General features: G+C 44.1%; 1 protein-coding gene across 1 annotated transcript in view; it reads left to right on the top strand.

Annotated features, from left to right (window-relative positions):
- The window catches only part of LOC120919310 (proton channel OTOP2-like), a 111,643-nt gene that overhangs the window by 58,405 nt on the left and 36,152 nt on the right, over positions 1–17,086 (top strand). The window contains exon 4 of the mRNA XM_040331404.1: positions 14,591–14,802. Coding sequence (XP_040187338.1) covers positions 14,591–14,802 — 212 coding nt within the window. The remainder of the gene's footprint in view (positions 1–14,590; positions 14,803–17,086) is intronic.

Below are 17,086 nucleotides of genomic sequence, written 5' to 3'. Positions count from 1 at the left end.
TTGTGTAGCATGCACGCAGTCTCTTATCTCGTGTAGCATGTCCCCAGTCTCTGACCATCTCCTGTAGCATGCACGCAGTCTCTTATCTCGTGTAGCATGTCCCCAGTCTCTGACCATCTCCTGTACTATGTCCGCAGTCTCTGACCATCTCCTGTACTATGTCTGCAGTCTCTGACCATCCCCTGTACTATGTCTGCAGTTTCTGACCATCTCCTGTACTATGTCTGCAGTCTCTGACCATCTCCTGTACTATGTCTGCAGTCTCTGACCATCTCCTGTACTATGTCTGCAGTCTCTGACCATCCCCTGTACTATGTCTGCAGTCTCTGACCATCTCCTGTACTATGTCTGCAGTCTCTGACCATCTCCTGTACTATGTCTGCAGTCTCTGATAATCTCCTTTAGTATTTTGGGGGGAGAGACATGCGCACTTGCGCTGCAATCGTGATGCATTGTGATGCATCGCGGAATCGAATCGAATCGTGGACTTGATAATCGTAATCGCATCGAATCGTGAGACGGGTGAAGATGCGCAGCACTAGTTTTGATGGTGCAGTTTTTATGGGCTAGTTTTGGATGGAGCAGTTTTTGATGGGGCAATAGACCGAACTGGATCCACACACGGTTGGATCACGTTTACATCTCCAGGGGCACCTTCTCCAGTCAGTAGTATTGGTGGAGGCAAGACCACGCAGCACAATTTACCCTGAAATTGTATCTTTTCTAGTTACATTACATTTTAATACTACTGCTGCTGCCTCCATGCTGAGTAATGCTTCATGACCTCTCTGGCACAGCGGATCCACCAACAGCCTCCGCTACAAGCTACCAGACCGGATCGTAACAGCAAGTGTAACTAAAACAATGAACTTTATGTTAAACCCTGGTTTGCGGCCTTTATACTGCAACCATTAGCCTGTCTGCAAGAGCAAATCTGCACTCTCTCTCTCTTTCTTGCTCTCTCTCTGTATATATATATATATTGTTGCTTTTGTTATGTTCATTTTTCAACAGTTTAGTTTGTGTTCGTCGTGTCTGTGTCCGTGAACTTTAGTTTGTCCTAGGTTTGTGTTACATAAAATAATAGTATAACATTTTTTTTGCTTATTAGGAAGTTGGATGTGTTGATGTTGATGTTGATGTGTTAGATGTGAAGTTAGATGTGTTAAAAAACCTAAAAATCTATCTCAAAAAGAAAGGAAACATTTCAAAAAAATAAAAAATTTTATTAACATAAAAAAAAATTAAACGTAATTAAGCATGCGCTGCTGAAGCTCTGCCATCTTTGAATAATTTATTAATTGCTGCTGCTCCAGCTGCCGATTCTGCTGGTCCAGATAACGAATTTTTTTCTGATTCGAGAGGATCTTGTCATTCGTTCTCTGGATCAAAGCCTGCCTCCGCAGCATTTTTTTTGCAACTGTTAGGCCCCATACACACGATAGAATCCATCCGCAGATAAATCCCAGCAAATGGGTTTCTGCGGATAGATCCTATGGTGTGTACACGCCAGCGGATCCGTTTCCACGGAGAAATCTCCTCTGGGATGGATTCCAGCAGATCGGATATTTGCTGACATGCACAACAAATCCATCTGCTGGAATCCATTCCAACGGATGGATCCGCTCGTCTGTACAGACTTACCGGATCCATCCGTCCAAAGGGATTCCCCGCACGCGTCGTAATGATTTGACGCATGCGTGGAATTCCTTATATGACAGCGTCGCGCCGTCGCCGCGTCATAATAGCGGCGACGGCGCGACACGTCATCGCCAGAGGATTTCAGCGCGGATTTCAATGCGATGGTGTGTACACGCCATCGCATAGAAATCTTCTGAAATCCTCGAGAGGATTTATCCGCGGATACGGTCCGCTGGACCGTATCTGCGGATAAATCCTCTCGTGTGTATGGGGCCTTTAGGATATAAGAAAAAAACATTGTGATTTCAAAGACCGTTACCAAATAAATAAAATATTTATGTTGCTTATTAAACAATCATTATCATGTCTATACAGTTGTTATGTGTCTAGCACATACAGGGAGTGCAGAATTATTAGGCAAATGAGTATTTTGACCACATCATCCTCTTTATGCATGTTGTCTTACAAGCTGTATAGGCTCGAAAGCCTACTACCAATTAGGCATATTAGGTAATGTACATCTCTGTAATGAGAAGGTGTGTGGTCTAATGACATCAACACTCTATATCAGGTGTGCATAATTATTAGTCAACTTCCTTTCCTTTTGCAAAATGGGTCAAGAGAAGGACTTGACGGGCTCTGAAAAGTCAAAAATAGTGAGATATCTTGCAGAGGGATGCAGCACTCTTAAAATTGCAAAGCTTCTGAAGCGTGATCATCGAACAATCAAGCGTTTCATTCAAAATAGTCAACAGGGTCGCAAGAAGCGTGTGGAAAAACCAAGGTGCAAAATAACTGCCCATGAACTGAGAAAAGTCAAGCGTGCAGCTGCCAAGATGCCACTTGCCACCAGATTGGCCATATTTCAGAGCTGCAACATCACTGGGGTGCCCAAAAGCACAAGGTGTGCAATACCCAGAGACATGGCCAAGGTAAGAAAGGCTGAAAGACGACGACCACTGAACAAGACACACAAGCTGCAACGTCAAGACTGTGCCAATAAATATCTCAAGAAAGATTTTTCTAAGGTTTTATGGACTGCTGAAATGAGAGTGAGTCTTGATGGGCCAGATGGAAGAGCCCGTGGCTGGATTGGTAAAGGGCAGAGAGCTCCAGTCCGACTCAGACGCCAGCAAGGTCGTGGTGGAGTACTGGTTTGTGCTGGTATCATCAAAGATGAGCTTGTGGGGCCTTTTCGGATTGAGGATGGAGTCAAGCTCAACTCCCAGTCCTACTGCCAGATTATGGAAGACACCTTCTTCAAGCAGTGGTACAGGAAGAAGTCTGCATCCTTCAAGAAAAACATGATTTTCATGCAGGACAATGCTCCATCACACGTGTCAAAGTACTCCACAGCGTGGCTGGCAAGAAAGGGTATTAAAGAAAAAAAACTAATGACATGGCCTCCTTGTTCACCTGATCTGAACCCCATTGAGAACCTGTGGTCCATCATCAAATGTGAGATTTACAAGGAGGGAAAACAGTACACCTCTCTGAACAGTGTCTGTGAGGCTGCGGTTGCTGCTGCACGCAATGTTGATGGTGAACAGATCAAAACACTGACAGAATCCATGGATGTCAGGCTTTTGAGTGTCCTTGCAAAGAAAGGTGGCTATATTGGTCACTGATTTGTTTTTGTTTTGTTTTTGAATGTCAGAAATGTATATTTGTGAATGTTGAGATGTTATATTGGTTTCACTGTTAAAAATAAATAATTGAAATGGGTATATATTTATTTTTTTGTTAAGTTGCCTAATAATTATGCACAGTAATAGTAGTCACCTGCACACACAGATATCCCCCTAAAATAGCTAACACTAAAAACAAACTAAAAACTACTTCCAAAAATATTCAGCTTTGATATTAATGAGTTTTTGGGGTTCATTGAGAACATGGTTGTTGTTCAATAATAAAATGAATCCTCAAAAATACAACTTGCCTAATAATTCTGCACTACCTGTATACTTCTATCATAAATACCATATTATGGTTCTGCAATCTGACGGGTGCGCTTTATATGTTGTCCATTTTTATATCTACATTTTATTGTTGAAATGTTATTAATCATTGTGCACATATTTACCTTCCTGAGCGAGGCTCATAGGAACGCTGTCTTCCTCCTGCTCGTCTCCTGGAGAAGTTGGGGGGGGGGGTGCAGCTCCTCATCTTCCACCTCAACAGGAGCTGGGGGTGGCGAGTGGGAGGGCCCTGGCTGCTCCTCCTCATCCCTCTCCTCCTCTGCCGCATCCTCCTCTGCCGCATCCTCCTCCTCATCGGCCTGGCGCCTTCTGCGCTTGGCGCGTACAGCTGGTAGCGGAGCTCCTATAATAACACAATGTTCATATATTATATTATATTATATTATATTATTATATTATTATATTATATTATAAAAATGTTTTCTAATGACGTATGCAAATTCTGTGTACTCTGCTGTATTGTATATGAATACAAATTAATTTATATAGACAGTTAACCAATGGGACAATGTTATATTAAAGGGTCTTGTGGGCACTACAGGGGACTGAGCGTGAGCTGGGCTGCCACCATGGTAAAATGAGCTGTTTTTGTCTCCTTTGTTTTGTTCAGACGATCTCATGTTAAAAAAAGGGCCTGATGGAATACACGGGATTACTATAACAACCCCACGCCTAACACAGGAATTTAGTGGGAATCTATATATATATAAAACTCAACGTGTGTGTGCATGTATGTATGTATGTTCCAGCATCACGTCCAAACGGCTAAAGATATTTACATGAAACTTGGCACACAGGTTACTTATATGTCAGCCACAAACATAGGATAGGTGGTTTAACCCTTACCCACCCCCATTTGCCATGGTCGGGGTTTTTCTTTAAAGTCTCATTCAACTCTATGGGAAATACATGTTACTTCATAACAGCTGTAGATATTTCGATAACACTTGGTCACATGTTACCTATATGTCCACTTAAAGTAAAGGATCGTTAATTTATCCCTTAACTACCCACATTGGTGAGGGTCAGGGTTTTTGTTTAAAGTCCCATGCAAAGCAATGGGAAAAGTATGTTCCCACATAACTTCTGTGTTCCTGTCTGCTGTCCCATGTCTTTTTTCAACAGTACTATGAATACCTTGGCTGGTGGTGATATATGTTACCACAACATGGCGTCTTGGTTAACAACATCTGACCTTACATGAATTACATATGACCTTACATAACTGTCACCAAAGGAGCTGCGGTGGCTCAACGCGATTGCCACTGCGCTGACAAGCGATTCACCTCTGCAGCTAGGGGTTCGGATCCCGCTCTCGGCTACATGTGAATTGAGTTTGGTGGTCTCAGCCCCGCCCCCGGTGGGTGTGCTATGCGAGGTAAGCCTGCGCTTAGTACGCCCACCCCCCTCCCACAAAAACCACCACACTTACACACGCACTCGAAATTGGGTTAACATGCACGCACTCTGACCACGCGGTCTCTAAAAAGAGAGGCGAAGGACTAACGGGGCTGGTTGAGTCCCTCTGCCCTGTTGGGCTTCGAAGCGGAGCAGGTAGGACGTCTGTGTGGGAGGACCCCCTCACACCCGCCATTGCCACCCGGGGCATGGAGAAAGGTGGCAGATTGCCTCTGGGGGAGGCCTCCCAACTCCTGCAGGCCGGCTCCTCTCGAGAGAGAGAGCACGCACAAAATACACTTTGGAAAAAAAAAACATAACTGTCACCAATAACTTACCTGGATGATATTTATCCCGAATACGTCTGACCTGGTCCATGTGGCGCCTCTTCAGGTCAGACCATTTCTTGACAATCGCCAGGCGATTGTGTTGGCCGCCTAAGTCGGTCATTAGGGCGCTGACCACGGCCTTTTTCTCAGGCTGCCTGCGGAGCTGATCATACCCCTTTTCTAGGAACCTCTGCAAGATGAAGAACAAAGTATATTGTAATACTTTCGTTTAAAGCCTTATGGATATATGACGTAAATGTATGGTATTCAACAATTGGAAGCATTCTCGACTCATTAATCAATGACAGGGGTAACATGACAGATTTTATATCCTGCCATTTCGGTCGCCACCTTTTTTGCATAAATATAGCAGCCATTATCATTTGCATAATTATGTATATATGATTAACAACACAGGATACACGTATAGGGGAGATATGCGTTGCTATTCATCTGACCGCTATAGTTATTTTTGGACACTGATAATGGGCCTGTACAATAGATTATTTTTTTTCATCCCTATCTTTATATAGGAACAATAATATGTTTGTTTCTTTTGACTTTTTGATGAATTAATTTTGAATAAATAATGGAGTTGATGTTATTTAACAACTACAACTACCAGCATGCTCTGATACACCATGTAGCTCACCGTCACCAGCTGTACAACAATTATACTTTAACTCCCAGCATGCCTGGACAGTTAATGGCTGTCCGGTAATAACGGGGAGTTGTTTTGCAACAGCTGTAGGCTCCGTTTAGGAAACAGTGCCGTACAAGATGTTTTCTTTTAATGTGGAGGTGAGGGTGGCTATGTAGGGGTATGTGTATATGTTTTGTTTTTTCATTTATATTTAGTGTGGTGTAGTGTTTTTAAGGTACAGTCAGAGGGGCATGGGGTTCACAGTAGTTTCCCGCTGAGGGTTTGAGCTGCAGCGCCAAATTTGCTTCAGCTAGAAGCACACTGTAAGCCACAGCCCATGTGAATGTACCCTGTACATTCACATTGGGGGAGAAGAGGGGGGGGGGTAATTGCAGCCAGTTGCATGCAGGGAGTTGTAGTTTTGCAACAGCTGGAGGCAGAATTATTTCACATTGGTCACTTTCCTCACTCTCCCATCTTCCTTTTCCCCACTTTCTTTTATTATTTTTCCCCGTGTTCTGTTTTGTTTGTCACTCTTTTTGTTTTGGTGCTTGCACTTTATGTGTGGCGAGTAGGGTGCTGGTCCTCGGGCCGGTCTCTGAAAGTCTTGGGAGTTGGTAGACTCGGCCTTCTGGTTAGGTTCACCGGCTCTCATGGGGTCTCCCTTCGGGGGAGCCTCACCGAGGAGGGTTCTGTTTCGGCAGTCCCTCCGAGGATGTTGGGTCCTTGTGGCTTTGGCTGCTTGGACCACAGTAACTCTTTTCCCTGTCAGGAGCCTAACGCCCCGGGGGATCAGAGACGGGACCTTTTCGGAGGACCACTGACGTATGCACCCGTCGCAGTTTTTTGTGATGTCACTCTTTAGGTGTGTGCACATTTTTCCCTGCACCGGGTGGAGTTTTTGGGTTGTGTTTTGCACGCCACAGGCTTTTCAACAGAAAAAAAAAACAGCTGGAGGCAGAATGGTTGCAAAACACTACGGGTTTGTTACCTAACTCAGGGTTTCAAGACCAGTCCACCTCCAGCTGTTGCAAAACTACTACTCCCATCAGCCACGGTCTGTCAGTGCATGCTAAGAATTTTACTTTTGCTGCATCTAGGGTGCCACAGTTTAGAGACCCGTGCATAAAGGTCTGAAAAATGTGGGCCTGCAGAACTTACAATACTAGAAGTGCCAGCATTCCCAGGCATGCTGGAAGTTGTAGTTCTGCAACATCTAAAGGGCAATATGTATTCGAACGTCCTTGGGCCTTGAGGACCCTGAAGTCAGGACGTTCGCATACGTCCTATGTCCAAAAAAATGTGAAATTCATTATGCTAAATAACAAGGAAAAGTGCCTAAATACACATTTACCAACCAGGGTGTCTGCAGCTGTCCAGGCATGCTGGGAGTTGTAGTTTTGTAACAACAGGAGACACATTGTTTGGGAAATACTAATATCTGATCTTATATACTAACTTTTAAACTAGACTAAAATGCAGTTAAAGATAATGAAATAACAGTGGTCAAAATACTTACACAAATCAGCATCTTTTCCTCAGAGAGTGTGAAATTGCTTCCAACCATTCTGCTAATCTGCTATTGCGATGCGATCATAAAGTTGGAAACTGGCAAGGGTCCAGGAAATGGTCGCGTGTTGGGCGCGTTTTGTTCGCGCGATTGCGCATGTGCGATCGAAAATTCGCAATATATATCGCAATCGCAATCGCAATATTTTTTTACGCTAAAATATCACAAATATTCGATTTCAGAGTGCTCCTACAGCAGTTTTCGAAATATCTGCAATCAATTTCGCATTCGCATTTTGTGAAATTGCGCTAAAATATCTCGAATATTCGATTTCAGAATGAGCCAATCAGAGCGCTCCTACAGCATTTGGGGAAATTCCGCAATAATTATCGCATTCGCAATATTGCGAAATTTCGATAAAATATAACGAATATTCTGAGCCAATCAGAGTGCTCCTACAGCATTTGTCGAAATTGCGCAGTAAATATCGCATTCGCATTTTGCGAAATTTCGATAAAATATCACAAATATTCTGAGCCAATCAGAGTGCTCCTACAGCATTTGTCGAAATTGCGCAATAAATATCGCATTCGCATTTTGCGAAATTTCGAAAAAATATCAAGAATATTCTGAGCCAATCAGAGTGCTCCTACCGCAGTTGGCGAAAAATCGCAATTATTTTCGCATTCGCAATAGCGAAAAATCGCAATCATTTCATTTCGATAAAATATCACGAATATTCGAATTTAGCGAATATATCTCGAATATTCGACTATATATTCGAGATATATTGCGAAATCGAATATGGCGAATTCTGCTCAACACTAATGGGTATGACCTGGTTGTTAATCCAGGGGAGGATGGGATCCTCCAGGGATAGGGGGATGATCCCTGACAGTTCTAGGAAAATTTCCAGGCTGTCAGTGCTCCTTTTTGCGGCGCGCCGCTAGGCCGCGGTTGAAGCCGCGGTCTTTTCTAATTGCGGCGGCCGCGATTACGGCCTGGTCTGGCGCGGATGCGGAAAAAAGCCGCAGATCGCCAGAAAAAAGCGCTGCTATGCACGGCGGGTGGCCGGGGTGATTGTGGGTGACTGATTGGGGTGCATGCGGCTCTAAGAGAAGGTAAACAGCCGCAATTTGGATCGCTGGAGTGGCTGTCCTGAAAAGGAGCAAGAAGAAAAAAGACAGATAAATACACTACAAGCAACGAAATTCAGTCTGGTCCCAATCACCATTGACGCCACCAAAGTCATCATCAAAAACATCATCTGAGAGAATTTACCAACATCTTGGAACTGACCATAACACCTCTCATAAATCAATCGTTCAAAGAAGGTACTGTGCCGATTTCCCTCAAGGAAGGCATTATAAAACCCCTCCTAAAGAAACTGAACCTCAACCCCAAAGACCCTAATCACTGCAGACTAATAACAAGCCTTAACTCCATCTCGAAAAGCGGTAGTACAACAGTTACAACTCCATTTTGACACCTACAAACTCTTGGACCCACTATAATCGGGTTTCCGTCCTGGCCATGGGACAGAAATGGCTCTTCTAAAAATATGGGACAACACCCTCGAAGCAGCAGATGACGAAGAATCATGTCTCCTGGTGCTACTGGACCTTAGCGCAGCTTTCGACACAGTAGACCACAAAATGCTGCTCACTCAACTCACAGAAGTAGCCGGAGTCACAGACTCAGATCTACCCTGGTTCGCATCCTTTCTAGAGAATCGATCCCAGGCAGTGAAGCTAGGAGCCTCTGTTTCAGAAGCACGTACAATTACATGCAGAGTCCCTCAAGGTTCACCCCTGTCGCCTGTGCTCTTCAACATCTATCTCCGCCCACTCCTCAATATTATCAGCAAACCCCTCTGAGTCATCTTTGATTCAGACATGACCATGGACGCATAAATGGGACCACCATCTCCTACGCCTACTACGTAGACTCATCTCCTTCATCCCTTTTAAGGACAAAGCAGTAGTAGTCGGAACAATCATCAATGCTCGACTGGATTACGCTAACTCCCCCTACCTAGGACTACCCAAATACCAGATCTCGCATCTACAAGTTGTCCAGAACACAGCCGCCAGACTGATAATGGGGGAAAAAAGCCTTGGGATTCCATCACCCTGTCCCTGAAGAACCTCCATTGACTAACTGTAAAGGATCGGGTGACATTCAAGACACTCTGCCTCACTCACAAATGCACACAAGGTAAAGCCCTGCAATACCTGTGCGAGAAAATACGACACTACAACACTGAGCAGGACCTACGGTCAACGAATCAAAACCTGCTCTGCATCCCCAAGACAAATCGAAAGGAGAACAAAGTTTTGCAGTCCAGGGGCCACGGCTGTGGAATGCGCTACCAACCATCATCTGCATGGAAGATAACCATCGCGCCTTCAGGAAAAAACTGAAGACCCACCTCTTCTGAAGTACAAGGACGACTCTGGACACAAGCGCCTTGAGGCAATTTAGTTCGCATTTGTTAGCGCTATATAAGTTACTCACTCACAAATCAGGCAGTTTACAGGCAGGTGGAATTCCTGCTGAATTTCATCCAACCAAGTACTGGCTGCGTATGATCGCCTGAAATGGCCACAGACTCTTCTGGCCTGCTTTAGTAGATCCTTCAACCCTGCGTACCTATTTATAAAACGCTGCACCACCAAATTGAGGAAATTTGCCAGGCATGGTACATGTGTCAACTTTCCCTGTCTAAGGGCAGACTGGAGGTTTGTGCCATTATCACACACCACCATTCCTGGCTCCAGCTGGTGTGGCGTGAACCACCTCTGGACCTGTTCTTGCAGAGCTGCAAGAATGTCTTCTCCGGTGTGATTCCTGTCCCCTAGACACACCCGCTGAAGCACCGCATGGCACCTTTTAGCCTGACTCATTGAATAGCCCTTTGAATGCTTATGGGGTACTTGAGGTTCATAGGACAATTCAGCAGAGGAGTGCATGGAGGGGGTAGAGCTGACAAATCTTGCATCATCACCAGCTGTATGGAGAGGTGGGGGCACAACAAGCTGAGGCACTAAGCCCTGTCCTGCATCCTTCCGAGTTGCAGTGTACTGTGAGCAAAATATATTGTCCCAGCCCAAACTTGCTGGACCAGGTGTCAGAAGTAACGTGGACTTTGCGGCTGACTGCCTTGCCCATCGATGCACAACATTGCCTTCCACATTATGGTAGAGAGCTGGAATGGCCGTACATGAAAAGAAATAGCGTCTGGGAACCTGCCATTGTAGTACAGCACATTCTGCAAATTCACAGAAGGGGGCAAAATCTACCAGATGGAAAGGCAGAAGTTGTAGAGCCAGCAACTTTGACAATCTTGCATTTAGATGCTGGGCATGTGGGTGGCAGGGACTGTTTTTTTTCCGCTACAGCAGATGGGGTAGAGAAATTTGACGGCTATAGTCTACAGCTGGTAGTGTGCTGCTTGCAGATGTGCTGGGCTGGTGACCATTAATTAAAGAGGGACCCACAGTCAGTGATGCATGACACATTATATAGCTTCTGTACCCACAAGCCTGTGGTCAGTTTCTGGCAAAGGGAAGTCTTCCAGCACTGACTTTCTGTATGTAATTTTGAGATGTCATGTGATTGGGTCCTGAGAACTTCAGGTTAGAGCAGTGGTTCTCAACCTGGGGTTGGGAACCCCTCTGGGGTCGAATAATGATTTTACAGGGTTCACGAATCCTGGGCTGTTCCTGAAGCCGCACTGCTCGCTTAGCCTTTTTGCGGCCGCCCAGCCTGGCTGCTTCTGGAGAGCACGGCCATCAACTCAACCTCTTCACATTCAGTTCATGACCTGGCTGGAAAGCAGAGACTAGAGGTGAGCTCACTGGTGAGGAATGTGAAGTAGGAGGGGCTGGAGGAGACCCTATTTCCTGATTTTGGCATAGGTGTCACTGCTACGAGACACCAAAAAGTCAGAGACACAGTGAAGCCAGAGACACTGTGAGTACCACTACCTGTTATTATAGTTGCCATTAAAAGTCCCCACAGTTCTCAGATCAGCAGATGACCTTGATCAAGAACATCTAAGTTGGCTGATCAGAACTCCCCGCAGCATTGCCACTCATCCTAACTCGCCACCAGCACTGCCACTAGTCCCCCCCCCACCAAGGAGAAGGAATAAAAATTGAGAATACATGGAAGGGAGAGGAAAAGAGGGGGAGGAACAAAGAAAAAAGGGAGAGAAAGAATAAGAGAACAAGAAAGACGGCTAGAGAGGGGGGATGAAAAAAAATAAGAAATTAGGATAGAGAGAGATTAAAGGGAAAGAAGGAAGAACAAAAAGCGTGGTACATGCTAAAATGTACCATAATGGGTTTTAATACTGTACGAGTGGAAGGGACTCAGGGTGCACTATATGTTCCTGGGTTAGGGGTACAAATTACTTGTCTTGTCTTGCCTTGGGTGCTCACACTACAAAAATAAGTTTACTGTTAGGGGTCCCCACAACTTGGGAAATTTCATCAAGGGGTTGCAGCACTAGAAAGGTTGAGAACCACTGGGTTAGAGCCAAAGAGTGAGAAAGCTGATGCTGGTAGATAAAAAGATGTGCCACAATAAAACATGTACTTTAGTTGCACCCACCCCCTCACCACCCATCATGTGGTATTATGGCACACTTTGCATTGCATGCTGTCATGGATCTTGAGATATTAAAGTGTTTATACTTGACATCTGTTACACAGGAGAGGGACATTCAATGCAAGGACACCGGCTTTTGAAATGCTAAGTGGAACCAGCTTGTGAAATACCTTTTATTGTGTTCTGCAGGTTAAGAGCGGGTGTCGGAGACAGTCCGTCTGGCTAGAATTGGGGATTGAAGGTTAATTGAATCTATTATGTATGTTTGAAGATGTATGTGTTTACGCTAAGGGACTTTGTATTGTTCTAAAGGTCAGAAGCCTGTCAGCTGTATTGAATTAGCATTCTATTGTCTAAAAGGAATGTAACCTCTCAGAGGTAGTAATTAAGTAGACCGGGTTATTGTGTACATTGATTACCCCCTGGGGCTTCTGTCTCAATACACAAGTCTTTCTATCCAAGCTATTGGACCAATCCCTGTTGACTATTTCAAGTCCTCATTTGCATGGTCAAGGAGGACCTGAGTGAAGACTGCATATACCATGGGTCTTCAAACTACGGCCCTCCAGTTGTTTAGGAACTACAATTCCCATCATGCCTAGTCATGTCCGTGAATATCAAAGTTTTACAATGCCTCATGGGATGTGTAGTTCCGCAACAGCTGGAGGGCCGTAGTTTGAGGATCCCTGGCATATACTTTACAATTGACCAATAGGAAAGCGGTTGTTGGGAGTGGGATGTTCCAAAATTCTGTATAAAAGTGTGCTGTGTACTTGAAAATAAAGAGTCCTGTTTGAACTTACATACAGCCTGCCTGGTGTTTGTTCTTAATGGGTCCGAATGGCACATAGCTGTAATTCGGATCCCGGAACTTTGGATGACTGGACCATCAGACGTTGCAATCTGCAAGCTGATCCAATAGAAGCAGAGGAGTGTCGGGAGAGCAGGACCTGGGCGAGAAAGGGTCTCGTCACACATGCTTTTTTAAGACCACAGGAATCTGTCCCTATTATGAAAGCGCTAGTTGATATATTTGCCCCTCAAACCAAAGATTCCCAGTCTTTCCCTGAGAACCCTTATACCTTCTCAAAGCCAACAATATACTTGGTAGTTCTCAACCAGCCATCACTCAATGGCTGTCATAACCCAGGCTGAGTGATAGTCCTATCCGGACTGCCAGCCAGTCATCCCCAGTGCTTCCTTGCCTCTCCTTAGCAGTCAATGGTTGCAAGGACTACCAGGGTCCTTTCAACCAATAACACCTGGTGCATGCCCCAGCCTTAGTATCAAAGAAAGATGAATAGTGAAACTTCCTCTGTACAGACCTGCAGCCTGCTCCACTTCATGCCCTCTGCCTGCCTGCCCTTAAAAGGTATTAGGGTTCTGTGATAGCGACACCTGATGTAAGGCGGAACTCTCATGGGGATATGTGATGTCAGGGAGCACTCTAATGGAGACACCTGAAGCACTCTAATGGAGACACAGTGATTGGGAAAGGTTCACACTAAAAATTGGCAATATTATTGAAATACTATGGAAATTATACAATGAGAATTTTTGATGACTACATATATACTGGGATCTGAGTCTTAGAACAAACATGAGACTCAAGCCTCGTACACACAGGCCAAAATCTTGTCAGGGGAAAAAAAAACTTTGTTTTTCCTGACGAGATTCTTGCAAGAATCTCTTGCCACCCAAGTGTACAGACGCTTCTTTCAAAAGAACCGCGGTTCTTTTGGAAGGCAAGAATGCAGTGATGTCATCGCGTAAGACGAGCATGCGCTCGTCACATTCGATGCCTTCGCCGCCATCTTGTTGCACCCTTCCTATGCCTAGGAAGCTACCGCGCATGCGTCAAAGTCATTTTGAGCATGCGCGGGTTTCCACAGCGACAGGTAAGTATACAGACGCTCTGGTTTCTCATCGAGAAACAGGCCGACAAGAATCCCGATGAGAAAATAGAGAGCAGGATCTCTATTTTTCTTGGCAGATTTCCTGACGAGAAACCTCAAAGCCTCGTACACACGCTCGGCAAGAAAGCTCTGCTGGTTTCTTGCTGGTTCTTGCAGAGAAAACCGAGCGTGTATACGAGGCTTCAGACATCTGCTGGAAGAAAATCTTACCGACCATACCACTTTGAACTTTAAATCAGTACCCCTCTTCTTGACTTTCACATGCTGAAGTCCTTTCATGCATCTACTCCAACTGAGTAAAAAGTTCTTAATTTTCTAATTATCAAAGGAGATGCATGTGGAAGAGGCAGGGAGTGTGCACAATATTTCCCAGGGGCCGGCCCTACCAGATGGGAAAGGAGACCACAGGGACCTTGGGCTCCAGATTTTGTGAAGGTACTTCATCCAAGCGTGAACAAGAATTTTATTGGGGTTCTGGGTATTAAAATGTATCTGATCTTTATTGACATTGTTACTTTTAGAGAAGTTCCTTTATATAATTATGCTATATATCTTCTCAGGTGTTTTCTTATGGTCCTGCTGGCAGTAAATCTGACTATCTGGATTATCACGGTAACTGAAGAATCCAAACATCAAACAAATGAACTACAGGAGTACTTGTACAGAAATCATTCACAGGAGCACTTGTACAGAAATCATTCAGAGGAGCACTTGTACAGAAATCATTCACAGGCGCACTTGTACAGAAATCATTCAGAAACAAAAAGTCAAGGTTTTAATTTTAATATTTTAATTTCAAGCATTTTTTTATTTACTTTACAGTATTTTCTTTCTTCTACCTCAATACTAGAATCATGAATAATAAATAAATAGTGCAGCGCTAAATAAATCAAATGAAAATGCTTATGACATAAGATCAATAGTGTTATGTGCGAAAACCACAACTAAATACAATAATGTAAAAGTCTGTGTGCGATGATCGCACAATGTAAAATTGTGCAATATTGAATAAATCAAATGGGCACAATAACAATGTGTACAACTAACTGACGCGTTTCGGCTCAGAAAGCCATCACCAGGGGTTGGCATCTAATTTCCCCATCCAAATTTGTTGATTGTCATGACAGTGCTGACATGGTGATCATTTGACTTTGTGCATAAGCAGATGTTAGGGTTTTGATTATCAACAGGATTAGGATCAGCATTAGTGTTAGGCTACTTTCACTCTGGGGCATCGCCGACGTTGGCGGTTAAGCGCTGCTATTTTTAGTGGCGCTTTACTGACGTTTTAGCGGCGCTTTGCCGGCACTTTGCTGGCGGTTCGGAGGCGCTGCACATTGATTTCAATAGGCAGGGGCGCTTTAGGAGCGGTGAACACACGGCGCCTTAAAGATGTGGCTGGCAGGACTTTTTCCTGCCAGCGCACCACTCCAGTGTGAAAGCCCTCAGGCTTTCACACTGGAGTGAAAGGAGCGGCTCTTTCAGGGCGCTTTGCAGGAGCTATGTTTAGTGCTATAGCGCCTGTAAAGCGACCCAGTGTGAAAGCAGCCTTATTGATACATTTAGGGGTACATTTAGAGTACTTTTTCTACTGGAGCAGAGGGGCCGAATGACAGCTCTGCTTCTCCCTGCGCTGATTTGTAGCCGGCAAATGACAGACCCAAGTGATGTCACGGGATGACCCCGCCCCTTTACTTCAGTGACAGGGAGAACTGGGAGTAATTTTCTGCCGGCAAGTGACAGATCCTTACACTCTGTAAACACTGCCTCTCTCCTGATGTACACACAGTTTGTTGTTTGTATTCTGCTGTCAGTGGGGAATTCCCCACTGACAGCAGAGATGAGTCACTGGTTGTTATAACCCCAACGGGTGGCGGCTCATAATAATCAATGAAAAAACAGAAGAAAAAACAGAAAAATAGGACTTTCTTCCTTTTAAAAAAAAAGGTTCTTTACAAAGGTGGATGTCAATGGATGACTATTTTTGAAAAATGTATTTGCTGTGCGATTATTCTAGGGGAGGCTACATGTCGTGTGAAATTGGCATTAGAAGATAAAGATCTTACAGGACTGCACTAGTGAAAAGTTGCTGGAGTATAATCGCATGGTGCACTCCTTAGTCAATCAGGACAGTTTTCCATTTTGGTGCAGCTTTTGATTGCTCTGAGCTAGCTCTTTGTGGTATTCAATCTGACCATTTTCTTGTACAATTTTTTGTACAATTTTTTGTACAATCTTTCAGATTTACCTTCAACTATGTAGCGCAAGGGACTGGCTGATTGGATACGAATTGAAAGTGTTGTTTAGGTTTGACCTTATATTATATATATTGGGCAATAAGTTTAAAAGGCTAAGAATAAAACTTATGTGGCTCAGGGCCAAAGTTTAAAAAAGGTATAAATAATTAAAAAAGAGCTTTTAAAAAATATAAAAATTAACACCATCATCCTTTTAAATGTTACAAAGAATACTAACAGAATATGTAAAAAGGAAATCAAGGACACAAAAAAAAATCTAAATGAACGACAGATTGCAAAATATAGTAGGACAAACCCCACAAAAATATATTAATAGTAAAAAGGTCGCTTTACAAAATAATCTAGAGTGGGTGACTGGGGACAAAGAGAAGGCTAATGTATTAAATACTTTCTTCAGCTCTGTGTATACAAAGGAGCATGGGGTGACACAGCCCCAAATGATCCACAATGGCTCAAAAAAGATATGGTCCATAAGTATTTACACAGAATAAGGGTGGGTAAGGGTGGATAAAGCACCTGGACCAGATGGCATAAGCCCACAGATCCTAAAAGAATTGAGTAATTTCAAGGCCATTGTATCTAATATTTTGGGACTCATTAATGACCGGGAAGATACTGGAGCGTTTAACCACTTAAGCCCCGGACCAAAATGCTGCTAAAGGACCCGGCAAGGTTTCGCGATTTGGCACTGCATCGCTTTAACAGACAATTGCGCGGTCGTGCGACGTGGCTCCCAAACAAAATTTGCGTCCTTTTTTTCCCACAAATAGAGCTTTCTTTCGGTGGTATTTGATCACC

This window comes from Rana temporaria, chromosome 12 (genome assembly GCF_905171775.1).
Source record: "Rana temporaria chromosome 12, aRanTem1.1, whole genome shotgun sequence".
In the NCBI taxonomy this organism is placed as follows: Eukaryota; Metazoa; Chordata; class Amphibia; order Anura; family Ranidae; genus Rana; species Rana temporaria.
Note: the sequence above shows the minus strand (reverse complement) of the source record. Positions and strands in the feature narration are given on the sequence as shown.